Source organism: Lissotriton helveticus, chromosome 3_1 (assembly GCF_964261635.1).
Source record: "Lissotriton helveticus chromosome 3_1, aLisHel1.1, whole genome shotgun sequence".
Lineage (NCBI taxonomy): Eukaryota > Metazoa > Chordata > Amphibia > Caudata > Salamandridae > Lissotriton > Lissotriton helveticus.
In genome coordinates, this window is record NC_136061.1 from 2,057,385,827 (window position 1) to 2,057,412,273 (window position 26,447).

At 44.0% G+C, this 26,447-nt stretch overlaps 1 protein-coding gene across 2 annotated transcripts in view; it reads right to left on the reverse strand.

Moving 5' to 3' along the window:
• LOC144825254 (uncharacterized) overlaps positions 1-15,399 on the reverse strand; it is a 233,785-nt gene extending 218,386 nt beyond the window's left edge. Inside the window, exon 1 of one of the 2 annotated variants that reach the window (XR_013609356.1) lies at positions 15,320-15,395. Coding sequence is in view for 1 of the 2 variants with exons in the window: in XM_078684095.1 (XP_078540221.1) it covers positions 15,320-15,359 (40 nt within the window). In the remaining variant the exon portion in view is untranslated. Of the gene's footprint in view, positions 1-15,319 lie in introns of both variants that reach the window. The other variant, XM_078684095.1, reaches the window with a different exon arrangement.
• Positions 15,400-26,447: the final 11,048 nt, after the last annotated feature.

The window sequence follows — 26,447 nt, forward strand, 5'->3', positions numbered from 1 at the left end:
ACCTTCCATCTATCACAAACCTTTACAAGTTCGTAAAATCAGCCTCATTGAAGAAAAACCATTTCTTTACTCTTAATAGGATTTATTATACCCCATACAGAGTTGCTAAGTTTGTCGACAACCCAACCCCTAGGTGCCCTAAATGTGGTATGCTTAAGGCTGATGATCTGCATATGTTTTATGAATGTCCCCAACTTCAAGGATCTGGCAAAACGTAGAGCAGGCACTATCAGGTATATTTGGATATAAGGTTAATTTAGACCCAGCACTAGTTATTTTTGGTTTAAACTCTTCACTTGAAAACTTTATTTCTAGAGCACAGATTGGCCTCTTTTTAAACCTGATTCTGTTGGCCCGCAGGGAACTATGTATACTTTGGAAAGACCCTGGTGCTCCCCTCTATGAGAAGTGGCTCTGGGCCGCACTTGCAATGGCAAGGCTTGACCGTACAGAAGGTAACGTTTGGGCGCCCTTAGTGTGCTGGGGGAAGGCACTAAGGTTGGTTTAAGATCATCCAAGGATTACACCAAGCCTCGTACAAAGAAGCAGGCCTGACGGCCCGTAGTGTATGCAGGAACATGGACCAAGGGTGCCCAGGATTAAGGAGGTCTAGTGTTACGATTGCAGATGCTTACGGTGGTATGAGGACAATCTTAAAAATAAAAAATAAAGTAGCCCTTTAAAACATGTCCCAGATCTGCCATTGCAGCCTGTATGCAGTTTTAAACTACCAATTATACTTTGAAAACTAACTCCCATGCCTTAAAGTCCCCTTTTATTACACATAAGTCACCCTTAAGGTAAGCTTTCATTAGCCCACAGGACAAGGTACATTTTAATTAAAAGTTTGGAAATCTACATTTATGTTTTACATGTCCTGTTAGTGAAAAACGCACAAAATAATTTACACTACTGTGAGGCCTACATCTCCCATAGGATAACATTGTTGACAAATGACATTTAAATAAAAGCTAACTTTTGAATGGGAACAAGACAGGTTAGGTGTTGGAGACATTATAATTTAAAATCGTCTCTAATGGTAAAGTTGGATTTTACTGTTTGTTTGCTGCATGAATTCTTTGCACATTGCCTCTAAGTTAAGCTTGACGTCTTTGTATCAAGCTACCAGAGTATTAAGAACAGGTTAATTTAGTGACATTAGTGGTTCACCCTGATACAGATTGTGGTTTTTGCATGAGCAGGGATTCCAACCTACTTATCAACAACCTAATTTTTCACATTTAAGTTCAGTAATTAGGTCCAGTACTTTTGTTTGTGCATTATCGTACATTGATTTCTGTAACTCAACAATTTCCATATAAATTGCTTGATTCCAGAGTTGACCTCTTTTTAAATTCTCTTCTGTTTCTGATTGGATGTTTTTCTCTATTTTCCAAATTTACTTTTTTCCGACTTCCTTTTTGTCTATAATGGAGATGGAGCTGCTTAACATAGAGACCCTCAGGAGGGCTGAGTTGCAGAGGCTCTGCAAGGATAGGGGGCTGAATGCCGGCAAGAGGGCCACAAAGTTGAACCTTCAGATAGCGCTTCATTTCTATGAGAAGGTTAGGAGGAAGTATACCACACCACAGGAGCAATAGGATGACAACCCTAAGGAGGATGGACTGGACTTGGATGAGGAGGAGGGCCCTGCCCTAGGTGCTGACCTGCAGGAAGAGTACAGCTCACCCCCTGGAGAGGAGTCCCACAAGAGTACAGGAAGCAGTGTGTCTGCTTGGTTTCTGTACCCAGAGGACCTGGAGGACAGGAAGGTGGAGAGGAAGTTCAACCTGCATCTGGCCAAGATGAATCTGGAGGCAGAGGAGAGAAGAGCTGAGGCACAAAGAGCCTTGGCTAAAGAAAAGGCTGAAGCAGAAAGAACATTGACCATATTAAAGGCTGAAGCAGAGAGAGTCCTGGCCAAAGAAAGGGCTGATGCAAGTAGACCCTTAGAGGAGAAAAAGTCTGAAGCTGGGAGGGCCTTGGCAGAAACTTTCTGTCTCCGGGGCAGGAGAAGGTCATGAAGTAGCTGGAGCTCTAAGCCAGGCAATCCCCTGAATCCAGGAGCAATGGTGGCAGCATAGCTCTACTGTCCGCTTGAGAGGTGAGGGTCCAAATACCACAAGACCTGGTACCCAGCTGTGTGGTGGGAGATGATATAGACAAACATTTATCTGCCTATGAGGTATTCCTAAGGATGCAGAGGGTCCCAGGGGAGTATTGGGGGGCTGGCTTCTTAAAACACAAGCCCACAGTGGGGAGGGACATTCTTCTCACACTGGAGGTGAATTGCATCTCTATGAAAGCAATACTAGTCCCTACATTTAGGTTGACCCCTGAGAAGTACTGTCAGGAGTTCATGGACAACCACAAACTCCCAATGCAGTCTTAGGTGGATTTCTCTGACTATTCCAACAATGCACTGAGTGGCTAGGTGAGAGGCAGGAAATCTGATGAGTATGATGGGCTGAGCAACTTGATCTTGAGGGAGTAAATGCTCAATACATGGTCTGCTGTACCAGCACCTTGTAGATAGTATCCTCCCTGGCCACATGGAGCTTGCTAAGGAAGCGGACCTCTGGGTCAATACCAGAGTCTCCAAAAAGGCATCTGGGGGACTCCCAAAAGGATGGTCAGAGTTGCCATCAGAAAAAGGAGTGGAGATAAAAATAGGAAGGAGTCCTCACAAGGCCCACAAAATAATTCATGGGTAAAGGGACACAACTTCAATCTGACAAAAAGAAAAATGGGTTTGTGTATAAGTACAGTGGTAAGTCTATCCATAAGTGCTGTGAGTGTTTCCAGTTTGGGCTTACAAAGGGAGAAGCCAAGTGCCCCAAGAGTGCACAGCTCCCCTTCTTGTGGGCATAGCTCTGGATTGACCAGTGTAGCTCTTGGGAAGGAGATGGCTCCAGTTAGTGTGGAGGTGAAAGCTGAGATTACCCTAGTGACACTGGGTGGCAGAGAGATTATGGCCAAAGCCCACCATCAATGGGCAGAGGATGGAGGCTCAAGTGTTATTTGGTGTTATCAGAGCAGGTGATACCCATTACATTTCACCAGCTTGAAGTAGCAGACAACCATGAGAGCAGTGGCTTTGGTTTCCTTTGAATAGGGGAAGTCTCACGTTTCCTTAGGCTAGCTGTTAGGGTAACTGTGAGCCCTGCCATGACTTTGAATTGTTTGTTGGGAAATCATAAAAAGCACACTACCTGGAAGCAAGTGGAGCTCAGGTCACACGTGGAAATGTTTGGACCAACTGAGTTGGATTGCATGTCCATGGCTGCCCAGGAGATGAGTCAAGGAAGCCTGGAACTGAGATGAATGCCCAGGCACCTGCCAAGACATGGAAGAGCAGGGGATGTAGGGAACCATTCCCTAAAATTCCCATGAGTACAGGCGGATGGGGTGCTATTGGAGACTGCCCCAGACCTTTACCAGGTAGGACATTGCCTCCTTAGGAGATCTGCATGAGGTTGTTGGATGAGAAGTTGAAGATGGGCCCACCAGGCAGAATCCCAGGTGGTCCCATTACTCACAAAGAATACCCAATCCCAGAGGGCATGAGGCAGCACGACGAAACCCAGATAGCTGGTGACACCTCTGGAGGTCACTTCATTCATTGGGAGAATGACCTCCTGTATAATGAGTCTAAGATTTGTATGCATGGGGTAACATGTGCTGGTGGTCACCCAGTGCTAAGGTCCTCTGTACTGGGACTGGCTCATGAGATAAGCATGGCAGGGCATCTGGGACAGGATAAGACTTTTTCAAAACTTGCCTCCCATTTTTATTGACCCCTGAATAAAGTTATCCTCAAATACATTCTGCAGGACATGTGTCACCTGCCAGGATTATGGATCATGCCACTAGTCACTCTGAGGTCTGTGACTGTACGTGAAGTTACTATGACCCTGACAAGGATTTTCACCCGAGTAGGGTTCCTCAAAGATGTGGTGTCTGACAGGGGAATCATCTTTATGTCTGCCTACAAGAAGTCCATGAGGAAAGAGTGTAGAGTAACATACAAGTTATCCACATCCTATCATCGTCAACGTAATGGGCTTGTTGAAAGATTCAACAAGACCCTAAGGGGCATGATTATGGGCAAACCTGAGCCCATGAGGCAGAAGTGGGATATTCTCTTACCATGCCTGCAGTTTGCATACAAGAATATACCAAAGAAGGGTGTTTGGGTTTAGCCCATTTGAAATCCTCTATGGTCGCCCATCCTAAATCCTCTATGGTTCGCCTTTTAGGGATCCTTTCAGTGTGCTGCAGGAGGGGTGGGAGCAAGCTCCCAAGAAACCTCCTCAAGATGGGGCTAGTTACATGCCTTATAAACCAGATGAACAACCTCTGTGAATACACTTCTGAGAACTTGGAAGCCAGACAGGAGCTCATGAAGCCCTGGTATGAGCAGAAGGCCTTTCTGGTAGTTATGGCCTGGCCAGAAAGTGTGCTATATGGAACTATTGAAGTCCAGGGCCCTTCAAGGCCATTGAACAGAGTTCTATGAGATGAAAGAGAAGAAAGGGAGGCCATATACTAGCTAGACCTCAAGACCCTAGGAAATCCCTTAAGAGTACTGCATATCAATCACTCAAACACCTCTATGAGAAGTCTGAGGTCACTGTGCTGTTGATGAGAGATGATGGAGTGAAGGAGGAGAGTGAACATCTCCCTGATCTCCTTTCATCTAAAGAAAAAGATGGGTCATTGGAAGGTGTCTACCTCTGGTCTTTACTGCCCTAACCCCAGAACCGCAGAAGTACTGCTACCAGTTGTTGGAACAGTTTGCTTGATTGTTCTCCCTCACTCCTGGGCTTACACACTTGTGCACCCATGATATAGATACTGGGGACAGCTTGGCTTCAAACATAAAATATACAGGCTGCCAGACAAAGTGATGGCCAACATAAAGTAAGAAGTCTCCAAAATGCTGCAATTGAGAGTGATTGAGCTCTCAAGTAGGCCCTGGTCCAGTCCAGGGGCACTGGTGCCCAAAGCCACCCAATGGATGCCAACCCAGAACTCAGATTTTGTGTGGACTATAGGAGGCTCAGCACAGTCACTAAGACTGATGCACACCCCATCTTCAGAGTTGATAAGCTCATAGATAAGTTGGGTGCTGCTAAATTGCTGAGTACTACTGACCTTCTTTCAGAGTAGTGGAAGATAGCCCTAACCCAGGTGGCAAAAGAGATGTCAACATTCTCTGCCTCAGGGTGCAACTTTCAATGTAAGCTACAGCCCTCTGGAATGGATTCTGGCCCTGGAACCTTCCTGAGCTTGGTGATCCAGGTCTTAGCTGGGGCGGAGGCCCATGGTGCTGCTTATTTAGATGGCATAACTTTTTACAGCCATTGCTGGGAGGATTGCATGCTTCACCTCCAGGAAGTGCATGAGGCCGAGCAACAGGCAGGCCTACCTATCAAGACCAGTAAGTAACAGAAAAGGCAGGGTTCTCTGCTGTACCTAGGATACATCATGGGCAGGGGTAAGGTGCAGCCCCTCCAGGCTGAAATAGAGGTTTTCCTTTCCTGGGAGCCCCTCAAAACCCAAACAGAAATGAGTGCCCTCCTGAGCCTCACCGGAAATTACAGGAGGTTTGTTAAGGAATATGGAACCATTATTGCCCCTTAACTGAGTTGACTTCCAAGAAGCAAATATATTCTGGACAGATGCCCTTGCCCCCCTCACACAGGTCATGTGTACAGCCCCTATACTCAGGGTCCGTGGCTTTACCCAGAAATTCATTGTACAAACTAATGCCTCAGGGTATGCTGTAAGGAAATGTTATCACAGTTAAATGAGGAGGGCCTATTCCAACCGGTAGCCTTCATCATTAAGAGGCTACATCCCAGGGAACAGAGGTGGAGTGTTATTAAAAGGGAAGTCATTGCTGTGGTCTGTGGTCTGGGCACTGAAGAAGCTGAGACCATACTTATTTGGGACTCACTTCTGGGTTCAGACAGTCCACAGGCCCCTCAGATGGCTTATTCAAATGAGAGGTGAGAATCCCAAACTGTTGAGATGGTCTATCTCCCTAAAGAGAATACATTTTATGATGAAACACCATTCTGAGGCAGACCCCTCCAATGCTGATGGTTTGTCCAGGTTTGTCCACCTCAGTGATTAGAACTCCCAAGACATTGAGTAGGTCTCCCAATATTCAGCTGGGAAGACATGTATTAGAAAGGTCAGCCTTAAGGAGGTCTTCCCCCAAACATTTGCCTTCAACTGCCTTCATGTCTGAATGTATTATTGCTGGCCATAGTGTTTTTACCACTGCTAGCCAGTACTAAAGCGATTGTTCTCGTTCCCCAAAACATGCTCAAATTGGCTAACGCCTGATTGGCATATTTAACGTACTTGGAAGTGACTAGTGAAGTGGAATACATATGCCCAGTGCCTGTAAGTTAAATGCTACTTGTGGGCCTGCAGGATTTTTTTTGTGCCACCTACTTTAGTACCACTTTCAATCATGTCCCAGGTCTGCAATTGCAGCTTGTAAGCAGTTTTACACTGTCAATTCAACTTGGAAAAATAACCCCCTTGCCAAGCATTAAGCTGTCCTTATACTACATAAACCCACCCCTAAAATAGGCCCTAGGTAGTCCATAGGGCAGGGTGCATTGTAATTAAAAGGTTTAATGTGTACCATTAAGTTGCCCTATTACATTCAGTAAGTACTATAGTTTGAGTGGGAACAGATAGAAAATGTATGTTTGGTGACTGAAAAATTGCAATTTAAAATTCCCTGTGATAGTAAAGTTGGATTTTAAGTTACAATTTTGAAAAGGCTGCTTTGAGACAGTTAAGTTTTTCCTGCCCTAACTATCCTGGGTCAAATGACGTGTAGTTGACAGATGGAATTTATATATTCCCCCGCAGACAGCCACACGATAGAGGGATTAGGTGTGCCTGTATTGGCCATCATTGGCCACTTGTGAGTCAATATGCTGTGCCCTGCCTTCACACAAAGAACTTCAAACTAGTCCTTTGTGAATCTGGAGAAATGCTAGATCCAGGGTTAGTAGACTGGAAATTCCAAGCGCTAAATCAATCAATCAATCAGGAATTTATAGAGCACAGCTACTCCCTCGTAAGGGTGTTAAGGTGTTGAGGGGTGGGGGGGATGCGCAGCTCCTGGATGTTTGCAGTTGATTTGAAGAGCCAGGTCTCGAGGTCCTTCAAGAACTTGGAGAGTGTTGGTGTCTGTGAGAGGTGGAGAGGGAGGGAGTTCCTTGCCTTGCCTGTGTGGAGAGAGAAGGTGCATTCCCCTATTCTGGTCTTTTTGATGCGTGGTGCTGTCGCAAGGGAAAGCTTGGCTGAGCAGAGGGATCTTTGGAGTGCATGGAACGAGAGACGGTGTTGTGAAGGGCCTTGTGTGTGTTGGCAAGAAGCTTGAACGTGATTCTCTTCTTGACAGGGAGCCAGTATAGTGTCTGTAGGTATTGGATGATGTGGCAGTAGCATAGTAGGTTGAGGACTAATCTGGTGGTGGCGCTCTGGACATTCTGGAATTTGTGGGTGAGGTTCTTGTTGATCCCGGCATAGAGTGTGTTGCCGTTGTCCAATATGCTGCTGATGAGGGTTTTCCTGTGTTTGAGGGGGATCCAGTTGAAGATCTTTCAGAGTAGGCAGAGGGTGTGGTAGCAGAAAGAGGTGACAGTGTTGATCTGGCAGTCCATTTTGAGTTCAGAGTCTAGGATGATTCTTTGGTTGCATGCCTGGTCCGTGGGAGAGGGAGGATTCCCGAGGGCGGGAGGCCACCAGGTGTCACTCCAGGCTTTCCGCTGTGGGCCCATAATGAACACCTCGATTTTGTCCGTGTTGAGTTGAGGGCAGCTGTTCTTCATCCACCTGATGACTGATTCCATTCCTTTTTGAATGTTGTGTTTGGAGATGTTGGGTTTGTTGGAGAAGGAGAGGATGAATTGGGTGTTGTCTGCCTACGGTACGAAGTTGAGTCCGTGTGATCTGATGATGGATGCGAGCTGGCCATGTAGACGTTGAACTGGGTGGGCTGAGGAGGAACTTTGGGGGACTCTGCAGGTGGTCAGTGTGGGTTCCAGAAGAAAGGAGGGAGTCTGACCCGCTGGGTTCTGCCAGAGAGGAATGAGCAGATCCAGTCAAGGGCCTTGTTCCGGATTCCTGTGTTTTGGAGTCTGCTGGCTAAGGTACGATTTGAGACCATGTCGAAGGCAGCAGAGAGGTCTAGGAGGATGAGGGCCACAGTCTCTCCTCTGTTGAGGAGGGAGCCAATGTCATCAGTCGGAGCAATAAGGGCAGAGTTGACTGTTTACTGCTTTTTCGATGACTTTTGCCAGATACAGGAGTAGGGAGATCGGTCTGACGTTTTTGAAGTCGGTGGTGTCCACCAAGGGTTTTTCAGAAGAGGGTTGATCTCTGCATGTTTCCAGTCATCGGGAAAGGAGGCGGTTTTGAAGGAGCAGTTGATTATTCGTTGAAGCTTAGTGTGATGATGTCTGTGGCTCTGTGGTAGATGTGGTGAGGGCAGGGGTCCATGGAGTCCCTGAAATGGGTGGTCTTCATAGTCATTAGGGTGTCTTTGATGTTGAGGGTGGGACAGCTGTCCAGTGTCAGCTCCGTGGGGCAGGGATGGTGGGGGGGGGTTCCCCGTGAAGGTTGTTGTTGTTGCAGTTGTCATAGTTGATCTTGATTTTGTGATGGAAGAAGGCGCTGAGTCTATTGCAGAGGTTCTGGGAGGTTGGGATTTTGGTGGTCTCACTGTTGGGTTGGGTAAACACTTTGATGATACTCAAAAGTTCCTTGATGTTGTTTGCGTGGGTGGAGATTCTGTCCTGGAGTGCTTTCTTCCTTGAGTATCTGATAAGTTTGTGGTGGGCGGTGGTGGCTGCTTTGAAGTTGTCATGGTTTTTGGGGGTTTTCGAGTCCTTCTAAAGCTTTTTGAGGCATCTGCAGGTTCATCTAGATTAGTGTGCGTATGTTGGAAGTCTTCTTGTGGGGGGCGATGTTGTTTGCACAGTTGGTGATCCAGTTGTACAGGGTATGGGCGGCAGTGGTAGGGTCATCGTCATATCTATGCGGCAGGGGCAGAGCTGCTGAAGGAGGCTGAGAACTGGTGGTTGGAGATCCTGTTCGAATTCCTGCACTGGGGCTGGTGTGGACGTCTGCAGAAGATGTTTGTTTTGAAGGTGCAGTGGACGCATTGGTGGTCCATCAAGGGGAGTTCGGAGGTGAGACTGAAGGAGATGAAGTTTCCTGCTGTGAAGATGGGATCAAGGGTGTGTCCTGCTGATTGTGTGGGTTCTGGTATGATCTGTTTGAGTCCGATGTTGTGGAGGTTGTCCAGGAGGGAGGTGAGGTTTGGGTCTTGGTGGTTGTCCAAAGGGAAGTTGAGGTCTCTCATCAAGGTGTTTGCATGCGGGGTCATGATGTCAGTGATGGAGTTGGAGAACAGTGCGCAGGTTCTAGGGTGTCTGTAGATGAGGGTGCCTTGGAGGGTGAAGGGTGGGTTGGTCTTTATCTTGAAATGGAGGTGTTCCATTAGATTTGTGGGCCTATCCATGTAGGTGCTCAGATGGAGGTTGGCCTTGTGGGCGATGGTGATGCCTCCCCCAGGGCGTTGGGGTGGTTCTTCCGCGTGATTTCGTAACCTTCGGGAATGATGATCGCCTTGTCTGGTCCAGAGGTGGCGTTCGTCCAGGTTTCGGTAATGAAGGCGGCGACAGGGGTGGTGCTGTCTAGGAGGTACCATATTTCTGTTGAGGGAGCGGCCATTGAGAAGGATGCATTGCAGGGTTTGGACTGCAATTTAGTTGTTGCTGGAGGGAGGAGGTAGGTCCTGGGTCTCTGTGAAGGTGAAGGAGTGATGCAGTATCGGCAGGTGAAGGGTTCGTGGGTGTCGAGAGATGAACAGAGTTTCCAGTTGTTGTCCTTGCCGGTGTTGAGTGCAAAGAGAGCAGAGGAGCTATAGCGCTGGTGCGTGGGAGGGCCAGGCTTCCTTGCACTGGTCACGGTCAGGTCTCATACGGGCGCAGAGGAGCTTACTTCAGTGCGCTTGCCTCGCAACCATGCAGTGGCCAACATTAAGTAGGGGCCGGGGTGAGGGCGGGACAGCTGGGAGGTGGGAGACGGAACACGCAGGAGCAGTCACGGGGGCAGCAGCACAGGTAATAGCTGAAGGGAGCAGAATAAAGGGAAGGGAAATATAAAGGACAGTAGAGGGAAGAGTGTCCAAAAAAGGAAAATAAAGTGAAAAGTCCAGTAAAAGAAACTAAAGTAAAGGAGAGTAGAAAAAAATAAGGCAGAGAATTAAGGAGAGAGAAATGAACAGGTGAAGGCACAGGTCCACAAACCACCGTCAGCGGTGATTTAAAGGCAGAGGGACTGCCTGGGAGCACTGTGGTGGAGCTGCATGCTGGGAGAGCAGAACCCACTTCAGATGGAATCTCTAGAAACGTCCCCTACTTCAAAGAAGGCACAAGATATCAACATATGCTTGTTAGACCCACTGTACTTGCAGAAGACTCAGAAGAAGGACTGCTGTTCTGTGCAGCTGCAAGAACGACTGGGCTGCTCTGCTACTCTGCTGCACTGCTTCCTTAATGAGAAGAACTGGACCTGCACCCTAAACCCTGGACCACCAGAGTGACTCCAAAGGCTAGCTGGCTGGCCTTTTGATCAGAGCCTCAGTGACAGAAAACGCTCCAATCATCTTGAATACAGCACCAGGACTTTGCCTACTGTCAGTGCTAACCCCCCAAGTAATGCCATCTCAGTCCTGATCCTTAGAAGTTGGCCCGAAGTTGCTCTGTAAGTCAAGCTGTGGTCCTAGCAGAACCGACACAGCACTGTCCCGGTCCAGCATGACCAGATAAGAACAGTTATCACTTTGTGCTTTTAGACACTATTTTTCCATAATGATTTAAAATTTCATAACTTCTGTTCTACCAATTTGTTTTTGTTGTTTTGGTGTCAAATAATGTATTAAAATGTACACAATTTTTCTAAATTGACTTTTCATGAATTTTGTTTTCATTTTATAAATGTTTGTATGCTGCATAAATACTTTACACATTGCATCTCAGTTAAGCCTGCTGCTCTTGTGCCAAACTACCAAAAGGTAAAGCAAAGGTTAATTTTGTGACTTTTTTGGTCCTAGCAGAACCGACACAGCTCAATGCATTGTCTTGCAGCCTTATATTGAAATTGCCGCTCTATAACAAATCTCCAATGCTGGTCTTTCCATCACAGCCCACAGCTCTTCAGAACAGCTACTGTATGACACATTCTTGACTTATAACTTTGCATTACAGCCCTTGAAACCACTACTGGTTGATGCATCTTTGATGCAGGACCTCATATCGCAGCCCACAGTACCTCTGAACCACCTCTGTATGATGCATTCTTGACAGAGGAACTTGTAATGACTCACAATTATAATTTAAGGTACTTTGAGGGATTTATTTGGCTCCTGTGTCCGGCTCATGCTCTATTGAAGTCAATCTGAAATTGTGACCCTGTCCCGGTCCAGCATGACCAGATACGAACAGTTGGCATTTTGTGCTTTTAGACACTATTTTTCCATAATGATTTAAAATTGCATAACTTCTGTTCTATCAATTTGTTTTTGTTGTTTTGGTGTCAAATAATGTATTAAAATGTACTCCATTTTTCTAAATTGACTTTTCTTGAATTTTGTTTTCATTTTATAAATGTTTGTATGCTGCATAAATACTTTACACATTGCCTCTCAGTTAAGCTTGCCTGCTCTTGTGCCAAACTACCATAGGGTAAAGCAAAGGTTAATTTTGTGACTTTTGAGGTTCATTCTAAAAAGGATTGTATTTGTTAATTTAGTGGGACCTCTTTCCCTTCTCAACTATTAACCCAATTTCTTACAAATGGTGTTCATATGTTCACTATGAGGAATGGATTTTTTTCGAGAGACTATGGGGCCTGTTATCATGGTGGACGGAATGCCACCGCCTGATCAGGGGGTGGCGATCCACCCGCCAAAACTCACCGCCGGACTGCCATTTACCCCCGCCACATTAGCATGGCGAATGCAAAAACAACAATTGATGGACGGAATGTTGCACAATGGCAAAACATTCACCCCCAGTCACAGATCTGGGTTTAATCCATTGTTATTTTGCTCACCACACCACCCCAGTTCCGACATGGCCATATGCAAATCAGTCTTGACCCTGTGCCTCATGGGAACAGTCCAGCCCAAACTGCCAAGCCATGGCTTCCCTTGAGCAAAATCAAGCATCCTAGGACCGGTTTAGGGAAATCAGCCATCATCAGCCAGGATAGCTTGATTCCAGTGGCATGGAGAGCACGGGACTCACGTGTGAGCATACCCGTCCCACTCGGGGTGACAAATGCAAAAACAACAATTTGTGGACGGAATGTTGCACAATGGCAAAACATTCACCCCCAGTCACAGATTTGGGTTTAATATATTGTCATTTTGTTCACCACACCACCCCAGTTCAGACATGGCCATATGCAAATCAGCCTTGACCCTGTGCCTCATGGGAACAGTCCAAGATAGCTTGATTCCAGTGACATGGAGAGCACTCGGGTGACAAATGCAAAAACAACTATTGATGGACGGAATGTTGCACAATGGCAAAAAATTCACCCCCAGTCACAGATCTGGGTTTAATCCATCGTTTTTTTGCTCACCAAACCACCCCAATTCAGACATGGCCATATGTAAATCAGTCTTAACCCTGTGCCTCATGGGAACAGTCCAGCACAAACTGCCAAGCCATGTTTCCCTGGACCAGAATCAAGCATCCTAGGACCGGTTTCTGGCTATCAGTCATCATCAGCCAGGATAGCTTGATTCCAGTGTCAGGGAGAGCACGGGACTCATGTCTGAGCATACCCATCCCACTCGGGGTGACAAATGCAAAAACAAAAATTGATGGACGGAATTTTGCACAATGGCAAAACATTCACCCCCAGTCACAGATTTGGGTTTAATCCTTTGTTTTATTGCTCACCACACCACCCCAGTTCAGACATGGTCTGTTATTGAGTGGCTGTATGGGTGTGTGGTTGGTTTTGTAGATGTGTGAGTCGGTGGGTGAATGAGTGGCTATATGGGTCTGTGAGTAGATTTGAGAGTGGCAGAATGGATGTGTGAATGAGTGTCTGAGCATCTGTTTTGGTGTATCAGTAGCTGTATGAGTGAGTGCTCCAGAAGGCGCCCTTTATTCAACAAGAGTCCACAGCTTTACACAAATTGTCTACTCAACTGAGTGCTTTCTACTGGTTAACTAGTAAGTGCTACCTCGTTGGGTAAATATCTACTGCATATTCTACACTACAGCTGTGTAATGGACCACGAGGAAATGTCTCCAGTGACCTTGTGTGCATTTTGGCATTGTCATTGTTTCTCATGCGTATTCACGCATAAATCTGTGATTATGTGAATCCTTCTATAGAGAAGACAACAACACTACACAAAGGTAAATCTCCACCATACAATGGGCCTTCCTCTTAACAGTATATAAATGCCTCTTTGTTTAGTGGAAATGTCTTGATATTCCTTGTCATCAAGAACATGTCACCAAAATTGGCGAGAAACATGCTGTGGGCCTATTGGTAAGCTGCCCATCATCCTGGCAAAAGGCGGGAAGACCATTACATACTACTAAGGTCACTGAGGCAGGACCAAACTGACAGAGCTTCAGTTGATTTTGCACATTTATATACTTGCAGTGATTTAAAAGGAGAACCATGGACTCAGCAGGTAAAGCCAAACAAGAACCCACTCTTCACAGTCTCTACAGCCAGCACACCAATAGAGCAATGATTTATTCATCTCCACACAACATTTCAGATCCTCTTTCAGTGTGAAATTGAGGAAAAAACACACTTGCTTTGCCTTCATCAAGTCAAGAGGGTAAGGATGATTTGTCCTTTACAACAGTGGAGCTTTAACTGGGACACATGCTTTGTTTAGAACTGTAAGTGCCTACCATTGTGGTTTAATTTCTGTGAAATGAGCATCAGGGCCAGAATGGACCTGCCATAATGTAATGGGGAAGGGGACTCCCTCCACTGGCTGATTTCAGCCCCAGGGACCACTTCCCCCAGAGCCCAGCCAAAACTCAATGGGGGAATGGGGCCGCACACCCCCTCTCCCTGGGAAGATTTCAGCCCCGGGGCCCAGCCAAAGTTTAATAGGGGAGGGTGGCCAAGCGAGTTTCGGCCTTGGGGAACCCATCCCCAGGGCATGGCCTTTGGTGAAATTCAGTGGAAGAGGGGGGGCCACTCAGCCCCCTCCCCAGGTCAATTTATGCAAATGGTGCCAAAGTTATAAGCAAACAAAAAAACACACAATAAGCGTGTGTATATATATATATATATATATATTCATAGTAGTACATTTAAAATATGAAGAAATAATATAACGTACAATAAAAAGTTGTATCAATGATGTTACACTATATAAATATCTATACATATACACACACACAAATATATATATAGTATTAAATATTAGTGAAATGTATTTAATTTAAATTATAATACATTTCTAAACAATGAATTAATGCTCCCCGTTTCCACTGATTTTTCCAGATAAATACAGCCAGAAAACCATTAATGTTCCTCTCTGTATTTATTTATAAATGCGGATAAAACGGAAATTATATATTTTTTTAATGATTCCAAATGCTATGAGAAATGGTGGCCTGGCTAACAGCTGTATGGATTCATAGGTAAGGGGCTTCGAAAGAAATGTTAATAGTGAGGCTTACACAGAAGTAAATATGCACAAGGCTGACCATAAAATGTGCATGTTTTCATATAAGTATATTGATTTGTGATCTGTGGGTGTTCATATAATTGGAATCTGTCAGTCATTCAAGTAAGAGAGGACATTTATCTGGTTTGTAAATGTGGAAATGTATCAGTTACAGTTTCAAATGTTCACAAACACAAAATAAATATGTGGAAATACAAACAGATTTAGCCCCCAAAAAATATGTATACATACAGACCGAAATATCAAGAAAATAAATACCATAAAGCCAGGAGCCCTAATATTTACTAGTTTAAACTATATTTATATTAAACAAATCACTTCTTTTGGATGATGTTAGTGCCAATTGTATTTTTTAATCACATTTTTATACTTACCATTATAAGTATAGAAGCACGATGTTATGATAAACCATATTTTTAACAGAATATTTTTGTCATCGTTATTTTTTTGCCATGATATTGTGTCAGTGATCCGTTTGGTCAGCACAATATTGCGTGCCTCATAGAAACTTCAAGTCAAGAATCCATCACTTACCTGAGTCCAAGGAGTTTCGAAACCCTTCCATGGTTCCCATGGCACTCGTGTTTGCTCCGCCACATCTCTAATGTTTCAACCTAAGGAAATTGAAGAACAAATAAGTAAGAGTCAGAGGACAATTATGTTGTTAGAAAGATTGCATTAATCGCATTATGACTTGCAATGGATAAAGCAAGTACACTACAAGTTACAAAGAGAAAAGCAGACAAATTACAAGTTGTACGGATAAAGGAAATGCATTACAAGTTGCAAAGGTAAAAACAAGTGCATTACAAGTTGCAAAGGTAAAAGAAAGCACACTACAATTTGCAAAGACAAAAGCAAGTGCATAACAAGTAACATGGACAAAAGCAAACACATAATTTTGTTGATAGTAGGAATTTTTCTTTTCTAAATAGAAAAGGCTACTGGCAAAACATTAAAAGCTCATGCATCATCTGTGATACAACAAAGTATCTTTACAGAGCTAGTCATCCCGTGATATGTCAGTGAAATAAAATTGTAGATTGCAAAAGATTGTATGTGCCACAGGGAATCAGAATTTGTGTTAATATTATTGTTTTCGTGTATCAAGAGGGAGAGAGAGGACCAGAAAGCTAGTCCATATCCCCCGGTTTATATGTAGTTAATCAAAAAGAGAGTAGCTCGAAATAGGTAAAGATAACAAAAATTAATTTAATTTTTAGTTCAAGGACTCAAGTATGCTTTGTCACGGGTTAGTGGCACCTGGTAGGTGTGCTCATGAAGCCCTCACCCACCAACCTAGTTGGTGGCATGCTTCATCATCGGGCCCACCCAGTGACACCTAGCGTGTCCCGGGTGTGCTTCGACGCCTGATTACAGCGGAGCAGGTATGTCGCTGAGTGTGCGGTGAAGAGTGTTATGGAAAGTGAGTTTAAAACGGCTTGGCGGGGATCCCAGTGCCCGAAGGCAAATTATACTTTAATAGCTGGGTCACCGTCAGCGGTTAAAAATAAGGCTGTTGGATGTTAGAGGCGGGTTACGACCTCCCACATCCTGGGGTATGTCAACATGTTTCAGCCAGTGCCTTATGACTATGCTGGCTTTCTTCAGGACAGATAAAATACGTGTGAGTGATTAAAACTAGTGGGTGTATATTTCAGACTATGTGTATACACGCCCTAAAGTGTTTTTCTATGTGTGAGTGGGGGATTCCCATCTCAAAACACGCTAGTTTTAGAAATGTGCTACTTCAAGGTTGAGAAGTGGCAAGGGTTGACCAGAATTGTTGGCCAGAGCCTGCTGTGGACCTGTAGTGCCTCCTTCGCAGAACCGGTCGTATTATTGTTTTGTCTTTTCTTTATGTTTTAGCAAACAAAATATCAATGGTTTTCTCTGATGTAGAGGACATGATAAGATATTGTGTGCGGGCCATGCCTGTATGACGCGGCAGATTTGGCCAATATGTAAATGAGTTATTTTGAAATGACAAACATTTATTCTAACAACAATCCGTTTCACTCCAACATTAACACCTGGAACAGCTGCTCGAGGCATATTGATGACTTTTTCTAATTTTGAAAGGTGACCAAGAATATCTTAAGTCTCTTGAGTCTTTCTATTCAAAGATACACTCCCTGTCTAATGATATTAGATTCACTATGCGACAGAAAAGATTAATTTTTTAGACTTGACAACAATGGTGGATGACAATAAGTTGTATATATCAGTATTTTGTAAACCCAAAGAATGCAAGACTTTGCTAGGATACAGTAGTCACAGAACACGTAGCCTGCACAACATTCTACCCTTCGGCCACTTTTTAAGAGGTATATAAAACTGTTGCAAAGGGCAGCACTACTTCCAAGAATCACATAGCCTGAATAATGGACTGTTGGGACTTGGGTATGCCAACGGGGTTCTGAAACAATCCAGGAAGAGCATGGTGTTATCCCGGTGAAGATCTACTCTGTCTAAAACTAGACAGAGTAAGTATATCAGGATCATTTTCGTCAGAACCTATAAGAGTGACCGACATTAAATCAAAATGATTTTCATCATTCATTGGATAATAGTACAGGATGTCCTTAAAACACCCGAAATACTCAAGGTCTCTTTCACAAAGGGTTCTAACATTCATGAATCTGCAGAGAGGGCACCTTTCCCCAGAATAATGCTATACATGTTAAATTCTTTGTGGGATCTGCCTCTTGTGAAATGGCATTACAAATGTGGTCAATGCAGCGTGTGCAAAGATTATGTGCAAACAACATTCTTCAAACAGAATTTCAAAAAATGTGACATATTTCGCAAATTTTAATCAGTTGGTCTAATATTTGTTTTTGGGTGTCCATGCATCTTGGTGTTCATGGCCAGATGCTACAGAAGATCAGAGCCAGATCCTCTAGCATCATAGCAGCATTAAATGTGACATTGTGGAAGCACCTTTGGTCGAGCAATACAAAACACAGGGACATTCCTAAGAAGATCTGCGCTGGCAAGTTGTTGCACTGGTTTTGGCAAAGCCACACGGTGGCAACGTTGACTCTCGATGAAATCATATGGATTGACTGTGTTAAATCGACTGACCATTGTTGGAATGAGCACAATGAATGGAGCCAAGTAACTTTACTTGATATTTAAAACTAAGTCAATAAACATTAGAGACTTGCATATTTATGTTATTTGATTTATATTTCCATTTATGTACACAATATGGATACATTTAAACATCGCAATCTTCAACAAGGATAACTGCTAGATATGTATTTGTTCTGTTTTCACTTCATGTCTGTTGCCACCTTTCTGACAAGGTGCTATTTACCACCTCTTTCAACATTCAAGGCACACCTAGCAAGTTGTTTTGCCAATAGGCAAGCCCATCTGTCCCCGTCTACGCCCGCCCGGGACTAGGGGCCATAAACCCTGGTCCACAAAAGACACATATGCTCTGTTACTCTTTCAAACATCTTCTAGAGTGCAGTGATAAGTCTCTGCATAATTGCACCTTATTGGACATGAATAGGGAGTACACTAGGGGGTTCATTAGGATATCGGGCGGATTGCCTCCGCCCGACAACCACTCTCGTTTTTCCCTCCGCCAGATTAGGATGGCGGAGGGGACAGCAGCGGACGGAAAGACCGTCCGCCGCTTTACCGCCGCGGTTGCCTTGCGACCGCGGTGGTAATAGATTAATAGATTAATATGGTGGCGGTGTCCAATGGACACCGCCAGCCATATTACGATGGCAAAATGTGTGGGCCTTTCCGCGGCGGCAATGCTGCCACGAAAAGGCAGGCGGAGATTGCTGCGGGGGCCCCCTGCAGGGCCCCCAGGTTGCCGCCACTGTTGGGGGGGGCACATAGGGGGTACCTGTGGTACCCCCCCACATTTACATATGCAAAGCGGCAGGCACCGCACGGTGCCTGCCGCTTTGCATGTGTGAATGCGTCATCTTATGTTTTACATTGTGGTGGGCGGTGCAGAGAGCACCGCCCGCCACAATGTAAAACATATAGGATGTGCCCGCCACTGTGGTGGGCACATCCTAATACCCCCAACGGGACCCCCGCACTTATGGCGGGCGGTCCCGATCTCCGTTAGAGTGGCGGGCGGACAAAGTCCGCCCGCCATCCTAATGGACCCCTAAATGTTTACGCTGTAACTTTGGCTCCTAATGTAGCCGCTTTTAAGGAATTCAATTGCAGAATTTTTTTTAAAGCAGAATGCCCCTAACATGTTTATTCATTCTGCTCTTCAACAACAGATCTCACAAAACAATTCGCTTCTATCATATAAAGATTTTACCTTTTATAGTATCAATTGTAGTTCTCTTCCTAAATAAAAGGCTGATATTTTTGATCTTTTGTTCGATGAACAGCCGGATGCTGTCTTTCTTACAGAGACATTGCTCCAGAAAAGCTCGGCCCTGATGTAGCCTCAGTACTTCCGTTAGATTACTCTATTGTCAGGAAAGACAAGAACGGAAGGTTAGGGGGGCATTGCTATTATTTACAAAAAATCCTGTGATAGTAAAAGTAACTTTGAAACTATATTGTCTGCTAAATGTGAGGCTTCTTCTTTAAAAATGACTCTTACCCCCTAGTTTAACTTTCCAGTTATGCTGGTTTATCGTCCTCTTGGACCTTCTGGACCATGGGTCACGTCTTTTCCCGTTTTGATAACACAATTTTTTTTGAATGCTGCTAATTTCACTGTTTTGGGTGATTTAAACCATCATCTTGATGATCCAACATGTGGAAAAAGTATTGCACTCTTTTCAGATTTTGAGGCAATGAACATGTTACTCTGCAATTACGGCATGCAGCTGGTCATATATTAGACCCTATTTTCTCTAATCTGCCCAATATATGCTGTTCTGCTGTCTTCCCATTACGTTGGTCTGACCACTTTGCTGTAGCCTTTTGTCTTAAGGTTGTCTTGGGCCTCCTGGTTGCCCCGATGGGGATTAAACCCAAAACAAGACATTGGGGTAAGCTTGATATAGAGCCTTAAATAATCTTTTAGCTAACAGCACCCAGGCAATTAAACAAATAAGAATTGTGGATCTTGGGACAATCCAAAGCTGGCTTTTACGCTCTATTGACTCATGTCTTCCTTTCTCTAATAAACAGTTTAATAATCACCACCCACCTGCTCCCTGGTTCACGGAAAGGCTAAAAAATGAGAAATCCAAATGCAAAACTTTAGAAAGATTGTGGAGGAAGAATTACAAGCCTGATACTAAATGGGCCTAAAAGAAGGCCATAAGGGAGTATCACTCTCTTTATAAAATAGCTCATGCTGAATATGTCTCCTCCACAATCTCTCAAGCCCACAACCATTCAAAAACACTGTTAACGGTAGTCAAGGAACTATCTAGAGATGAACGCCAGGCTACGCCTCTTATTCTTAGTGAAAATCAGTGTGAGAACTTGGCCCAATTTTTTGTTAAAAAAGTGGAAAATATATATTCTGCTATGAGAGGTGCTAGTCTGACTAATATTGCACTACCAGCCTACGACTTTTCTAATGTAGTCACTTGCATAAGACTCAAGCACAGTAATGACTCCACATCTACCAAAGTTGTATCTTTGTCTTTATTGGATATTAGTTCATTCAATCTTATTCTGGCTCATTCAAAATTTGGCTCCCCTTGTGATCTACTCCCTTTTCTGTTTTGAGGAAACTTGAGTCTTCTCCGCTAATGCTGATCATGGACCTCCTCAATGCCTCATTACGGGAGGGAATAGTCCTACCAGAATGGAAGCATGCTATGGCTCTGCCCTTTTTGAAAACATTCAATGATGATCCCTCAGCTTTCAAATTCCTGTCCCATTTCTCTTCTTCTGACTTTTTCCCAAATTTTTGAAAAACATGTTAATTCCCAACTTTCCTCTTTTGTTGAGGCTCAGAATTTCTTACATCTCACACAATCGGGTTTGTGAGTAGGCTTCTCTACTGAGACTACTCTGTGTCACAGAAATGCCCCGGCACCGTTTAGACATTGGTGACACTGTGTCCCTCATTCTCCTTGACTTGAGTGAGGCCTTTGACATGGTGTCCCAAACTTTGTTAATAAGAGCACTGCAATCCTTGAGCATTGAAGGTCTTGCTCTCCAATGGATGGACTCTTTCCTTAATAACCGTACTTTCCAGGTCTTTTCCACCATGGCCTGGTCTAAAATACACCAGTTCCCGTAAGGAGTGCACCAAGGCTCTATTTTGTGCCCTTTCTTTTTAATATCTATGTCTATCCACTGGCTGCTATTGCTGAAGAGGCAGGGTTGTCTATATTTTGGTATGCTGATTATACGCAGATCATTTTCTCCCTTTTGACAGCTAAGGAATCTGAACGTTCCAGTCTCCAGTTTGGTCTGAGGAAGATTGTGTCTTAGATCTACTCAAGCTAAATGGTGAAAAACAGAAGTTCTGAACCTAGGGAAGAAACAAGATCTTTGGGGTCCTCAGCATTGGCTCCTGGAGATGGGTGCCTTCCCCAGCCGGCTCATCAAGTATGTAATCTCGGGGTACTTATTGACATACTGTTATCAATGAAACAACAGGTAGTGAAGGTGGCCTCTATTTGTTTTGCCATACCTAAATGGTTGAAGAAGATTCTTTGGATGCTGCCCCTTTCCACTCAAAAAACTGTGGTTCAATCCCTTATAACAGCGAAAATTGACTACAGCAATGTATTTTATCTGGGCTTTAATATGGAGGTTATACAAAGATTGCAGATTGTGCAGAATGCAGTGGCTAGATTGCTCTGCCAGGTGCTTCAACCTCTGGCCTGCTTCGGAACCTTCACTGGCTTATTGTAGAGAATTGCATTAAGTTCAAAGCCTTGAGCTATATGTTCAGAACTAAAAACTGTTCAGCCTCTCCGTACCTTCTGTCTTTGCTTAAACCTTATTTACCTGCATGGACTCTCTGGTCCACTACTCAGTTAACATTTTCTTTTCCCAGAATCAGACTGAGGTGAATGCGTGGTTGCTCCTTTGCCTATTTGGTACCATCCCTGTGCAACTCCCTTCCCATTTCCTTGCCTAAGGTAACAGCTTATGTCAATTTTCGTAAACAGCTGAAAACCTGGTTATTTAATTTGTAGTTTTTTGTCCTTTCCCTTTCTCAAGTCACGCTGGTGCCGGGAAACCCATAGGGGTAGTTGTGCGCCCTATAAGTTTTAATTAATAATAAATAAATAATAATAATATTGTTGCTTGCTGTATGATGTGAGAAGTCATTTTTCATTGTCTGGTGTATTTCACATTGGCATCACTCAGCAATTGTCACCAGACATTACCCAAGGAGCTTTCTGACCCATAGCAAACGTAGACATGTTGGGGCACATTTTCCAAATTTTCACGCAGCTCAGGGTAGCAAGAAAAGTTGCTGCGCTGTGTTGCAGGAACTGGATAGAGCAGAAATGCACCATGTCTGGTAAGATATGATGCCCTTCTGTGCTCTCCTGGTGTTGGCGCACTGTGTGCTGTCTAGCAACAATGCAGGCATGCTTGGGCCATGCTGTTAGGATACATGAGTCAAAGGGAAGGATTGTTTGTGTGCAGAAAAGGGATAACCTCCTCCACAAAAACAATACAAAGAGGCACTTTCCTCTTTTTATGCATGATGCAAAATGCATCCTATGGGAGGTGTACTGTTTGACGCAATCCCAGGTTTACAAACCTTTCAAAGTCCTGAATCCCTTTATATCCATCTGTGGTTGCATGGGTATGGCCATGTTCCATCCATGGAATGCCTACCAGCTCAAAATGTAACATAACACAATGCAAGCCACTGTCTTGCATTACATTTCTTTACCAAGCCACACAATGCTACACATATAGTAAATCTTGTAACTCTCCCTGAAGCCTTTGTTTTATTCTAGCATCACCTTGCACGACGCAAGGACAACAAAATGCTTAATAAATAAGGGCTTATTTTTTTCAACTAGGACCCTGACTAAGTATCACACATTTTAATGGTTGAACATGAATAAGCATATGTAGTCCATTGTAATCCACAAGAGCAAGATGCAATTACTGTTTTTAACATGGGACACGGTAAAATGTTTTTTATTGTGCTCGTGGTCATGTTAAGTATTTTTATGTTTTCTAAGGATGAATTTGCAGCATTCACTCCCTCACAAGAGAATATACACTATGGGGCAGATTTTCAAGCCCCTTGCGCCACTTTTGCGTCATTTTTAACATGGGAAAAATGACGCAAAAGTTGCGCAAGGGGCTTGTAAATCTGCCCCCCTATATCTAAACAGAACGGTGCACTTAACACCCTTGGTGCCGGTTTGGTATTTAGAAAGCACATGCATGTGTTGACAGACTTTGTAAATCAGAGGCAGGGCTAGTCGTGTGACGTAACCTGATCTAATCACCTGGTGGGACCATTTCCGTTTTATTGTGGATATTATTAAAAAGTTGTACCAAATTGATTTTTTTGGGGGGGTTTTGATCGTAGTGAAGAATAAATCCAAGGATTCATGAAACTAATTCTGTGCTTTTTCGATAACTGGTGAATGCTATTCAAGTTTGTTTTTCTAAAAATGAATATTTATAACCCTCCTTATGTGTGAGTATGATTCCCAATGGGATCGAGAGGATTTTCCGTGATTTAATTGAACACAATTCTAGGCTTAGTCTTATTCTCACACAAAAGACTGCCCTGGCCTAGTAATTAAAAGTAGTTCTTGCTTATTTTTTCAAATTGGCCATTTGATACAGTCTCTTTTAAAAATATATTCCTGATCGTAGCACCACACTATATCAAAGCGTTTGTTCCATTTGTTTATCTGAGACTACTGAAGTGGGTCCAGAATACATACCAATTATTCATTGTCTTGCAATTCTGAGGTGAGCAACTTTAAGGAATCTGTTTTCGTGATAATCCTTACTGGTATAAAAAGGTAATTTTCCTTTTCTTTTTTTTATTGCACACTATGTAGGATGATGCTATCTCTTGTTATGATAAATGTTATAAATGGGGTTTCTGGTATCAGAGTATGCATTCTGTATGAGCAGGAACCATCACTTTAGTCTTGTTAACCTATATACAAACTAAAAGATAATCTGTGCTCACCCTCTGGTAGCTTGGCACAGAGCAGTCAGGCTTTTCCAAAAAGGCAATGTGTAAAGTACACACATACACAGTAATACAATGAAAACACCTCAAAATACTCCATACAGAGTTAGAAAAACAGACAATAATTATATGAGTAAACCAAGACCAAAAGTACAAAAGTACAACAAGTAGAACCAGAGGTATGAATTTGTAAAGATGAAATCAAATGATCGTGCTTAGAGTTATAAAGCACCAACCAGGGACACATGGTCACGGTAGACTAGGGTAAATCGAAAGATCAGACTGCCTGCGATGGTGGGTAGGCTTGCTCCAGGGCTCAGACAGGTCCTGCTGAAAAATTACCTTGAAAGGAGGAAGTGTCAATGTTGAGGAATCGATGGAAGGAGCAGAGGATGTGATGTGTCGTCGTCGATCCCGTGGTTCCGATTCATGCAGTCGATAAAGGCATGTCGATGAACCCCTGTACGATGCAGGTGATGTGTCGTCATTGCGTTGCACAGCCAGTTGTCATCCAACCGCACAGTCCTTCGAAGCGATGTCGTCGAGTGGCAGCTGCATCGCCTTCAAAGGACAATACACTGGTTCCAATGGGTATAAAGTCATCACTGCGCCAGCTTTGATGGATCAGCAAAGCATAAATTGCCTTTGAATGGCACAGGACTGGATTTCACCATCTGGATGGAAGGACTCACAGATGGTAGAGTTCAGGTGCTGGTGCAGGGTTGAAGGAAGTCTTTGATGGCCCTGAGACTTCCGAACAGAGGGCAAACCAGCAAGCCCTTGGAGTCACTCTTGGTTAAAGTGAGATACGTCTAGTCCTCGTCTTCAGCAAAGCAGAGATCAGCAGGTACAGAGGATCAAAGCAAAGCAGAAATCAGTTATTCTAGAGCAGCAGTCAAGCAGAGTGGCAATCCTTGTTGCGCAGCAATCTTTGCTCCTGGCGGTGTACTTCATAGGTCCAGTAATGTGCTGTCTTGGTAGGGTCAGATCCCCAGTTCTCATACCCAGTTGTGCCTTTGAAGTGGGGATGAGTTCATAAAATGGTCTTTGAATGGACACTGTCCCTTTCTTCCAAGCCCTGGCTCCAGACTACCTACAGGGACACAGCCTATTCAAGTGTAAGTGTCAGTTTCCTCCTTCCTTCCTGCCAGGAAGAGCTATCAGGATGCAGATGAATAGAGATGAGCTCTCTTTCACACCTACCATTCCTGTGTTTGTGGCTGTTTAGAGGAACTGCACAAAGTGTGACTGTCACTCACCCCAGTGTGGTATTGTAGACAGGCAGTGGGCACACAGTACTGTTAGAGCAGAGAAATGGCCACTTTCTAAAAGTGTTTTTTCTAAAATTGTGATCTTAAATACAGCTTTACCAGTAAAGCGGATTTATCATTACTATTCCAAAGATATCAAACATTATGCAGCTACTCCTTTCTGATAAAAAATTATAGCTTAAAAGTGTATTAAGGAATTCCCAATGTTAACCTATGAGAGGAGTAGGACCCCAGTAGTGAGAAATTAATGTACCTGTTTGTTACTACCAACACATGCAAAACATAAAAGTGCATGTCCTACCTTTTACTTACACAGCACCCTGCCCTCTGGGCTACCTTAGAGATGCTTTTGGTTTAATAAAAAGAGAGTTGAGGCTTGACAAGTAGTTTTAAATGGCAGTTTAAGGTGGCAGTAACCTACAAACACAGGCCCCGCAATGGCAGGCCTGCAACAGGTTTTAAAGGCAATATGTGTGGGGGGGCACAATCAGTACTGCAGGCCCTCTAGCAAAAAGAACAAATGATGGTCAAAATGCTGCACAATGTCAAATACTCACCCCAGTACAGAGATCTCAGTCTCAATCCATTTTTGTTGTTGACCATGCCATTCCAGTTTGGATCCAGCCACATGCAAATCAGTCTTGACCCTGCTCCCCAAGGGAACAATCTAGCCCGAACTGCCAGGCCAGGTCCTCCCTGAACTGGAAACAAGCATCCTAGGACCGTTTTTCATGTATTGCTCCTCATCAGCAAGGATAGCTTGACTCCGGTGGCATGGTGAGCATGGGACCTACGTCTGGCAATACCCGTCCCACTTAGGGCAACAAATGCAAAAAGAACAAACGATGGACGGAATGCCGAACAATGTCAAACACTAACCTCCAATACAGAGATCTGGGGGAAAATCCATGCTCACCACATCCGTTTGAGGTACATTTTATTTTGTACACAACATGAAGTAAGTTAAAGTGCAGGAAACTGCATGCAAAGGGCACCAGGTGGTTCTCATGGGTGCATCAATCTTGTTTTCCCTTCTGTTCATGATGCTGGGCCTGTTTTTGCAATCCTTGCCTAACCTGTTCAATCCTCCCCCTATCGAAACTTATCTGCCCCTTATTTTCATTTGTTGTATTAGTGTGTGCATTTTATGATTTTTGTCATTATTTCCATTTTAGTTGTGATTTGTTTGTACTTTGTTACATTATTTCCTTTATTTTGTCATATATTCCTTCTTTTTCCTGTTTCTTCTCTTTTTCCCCCCAGCCAGCTCCATGGCAAATCAGGGCAAGCAGGG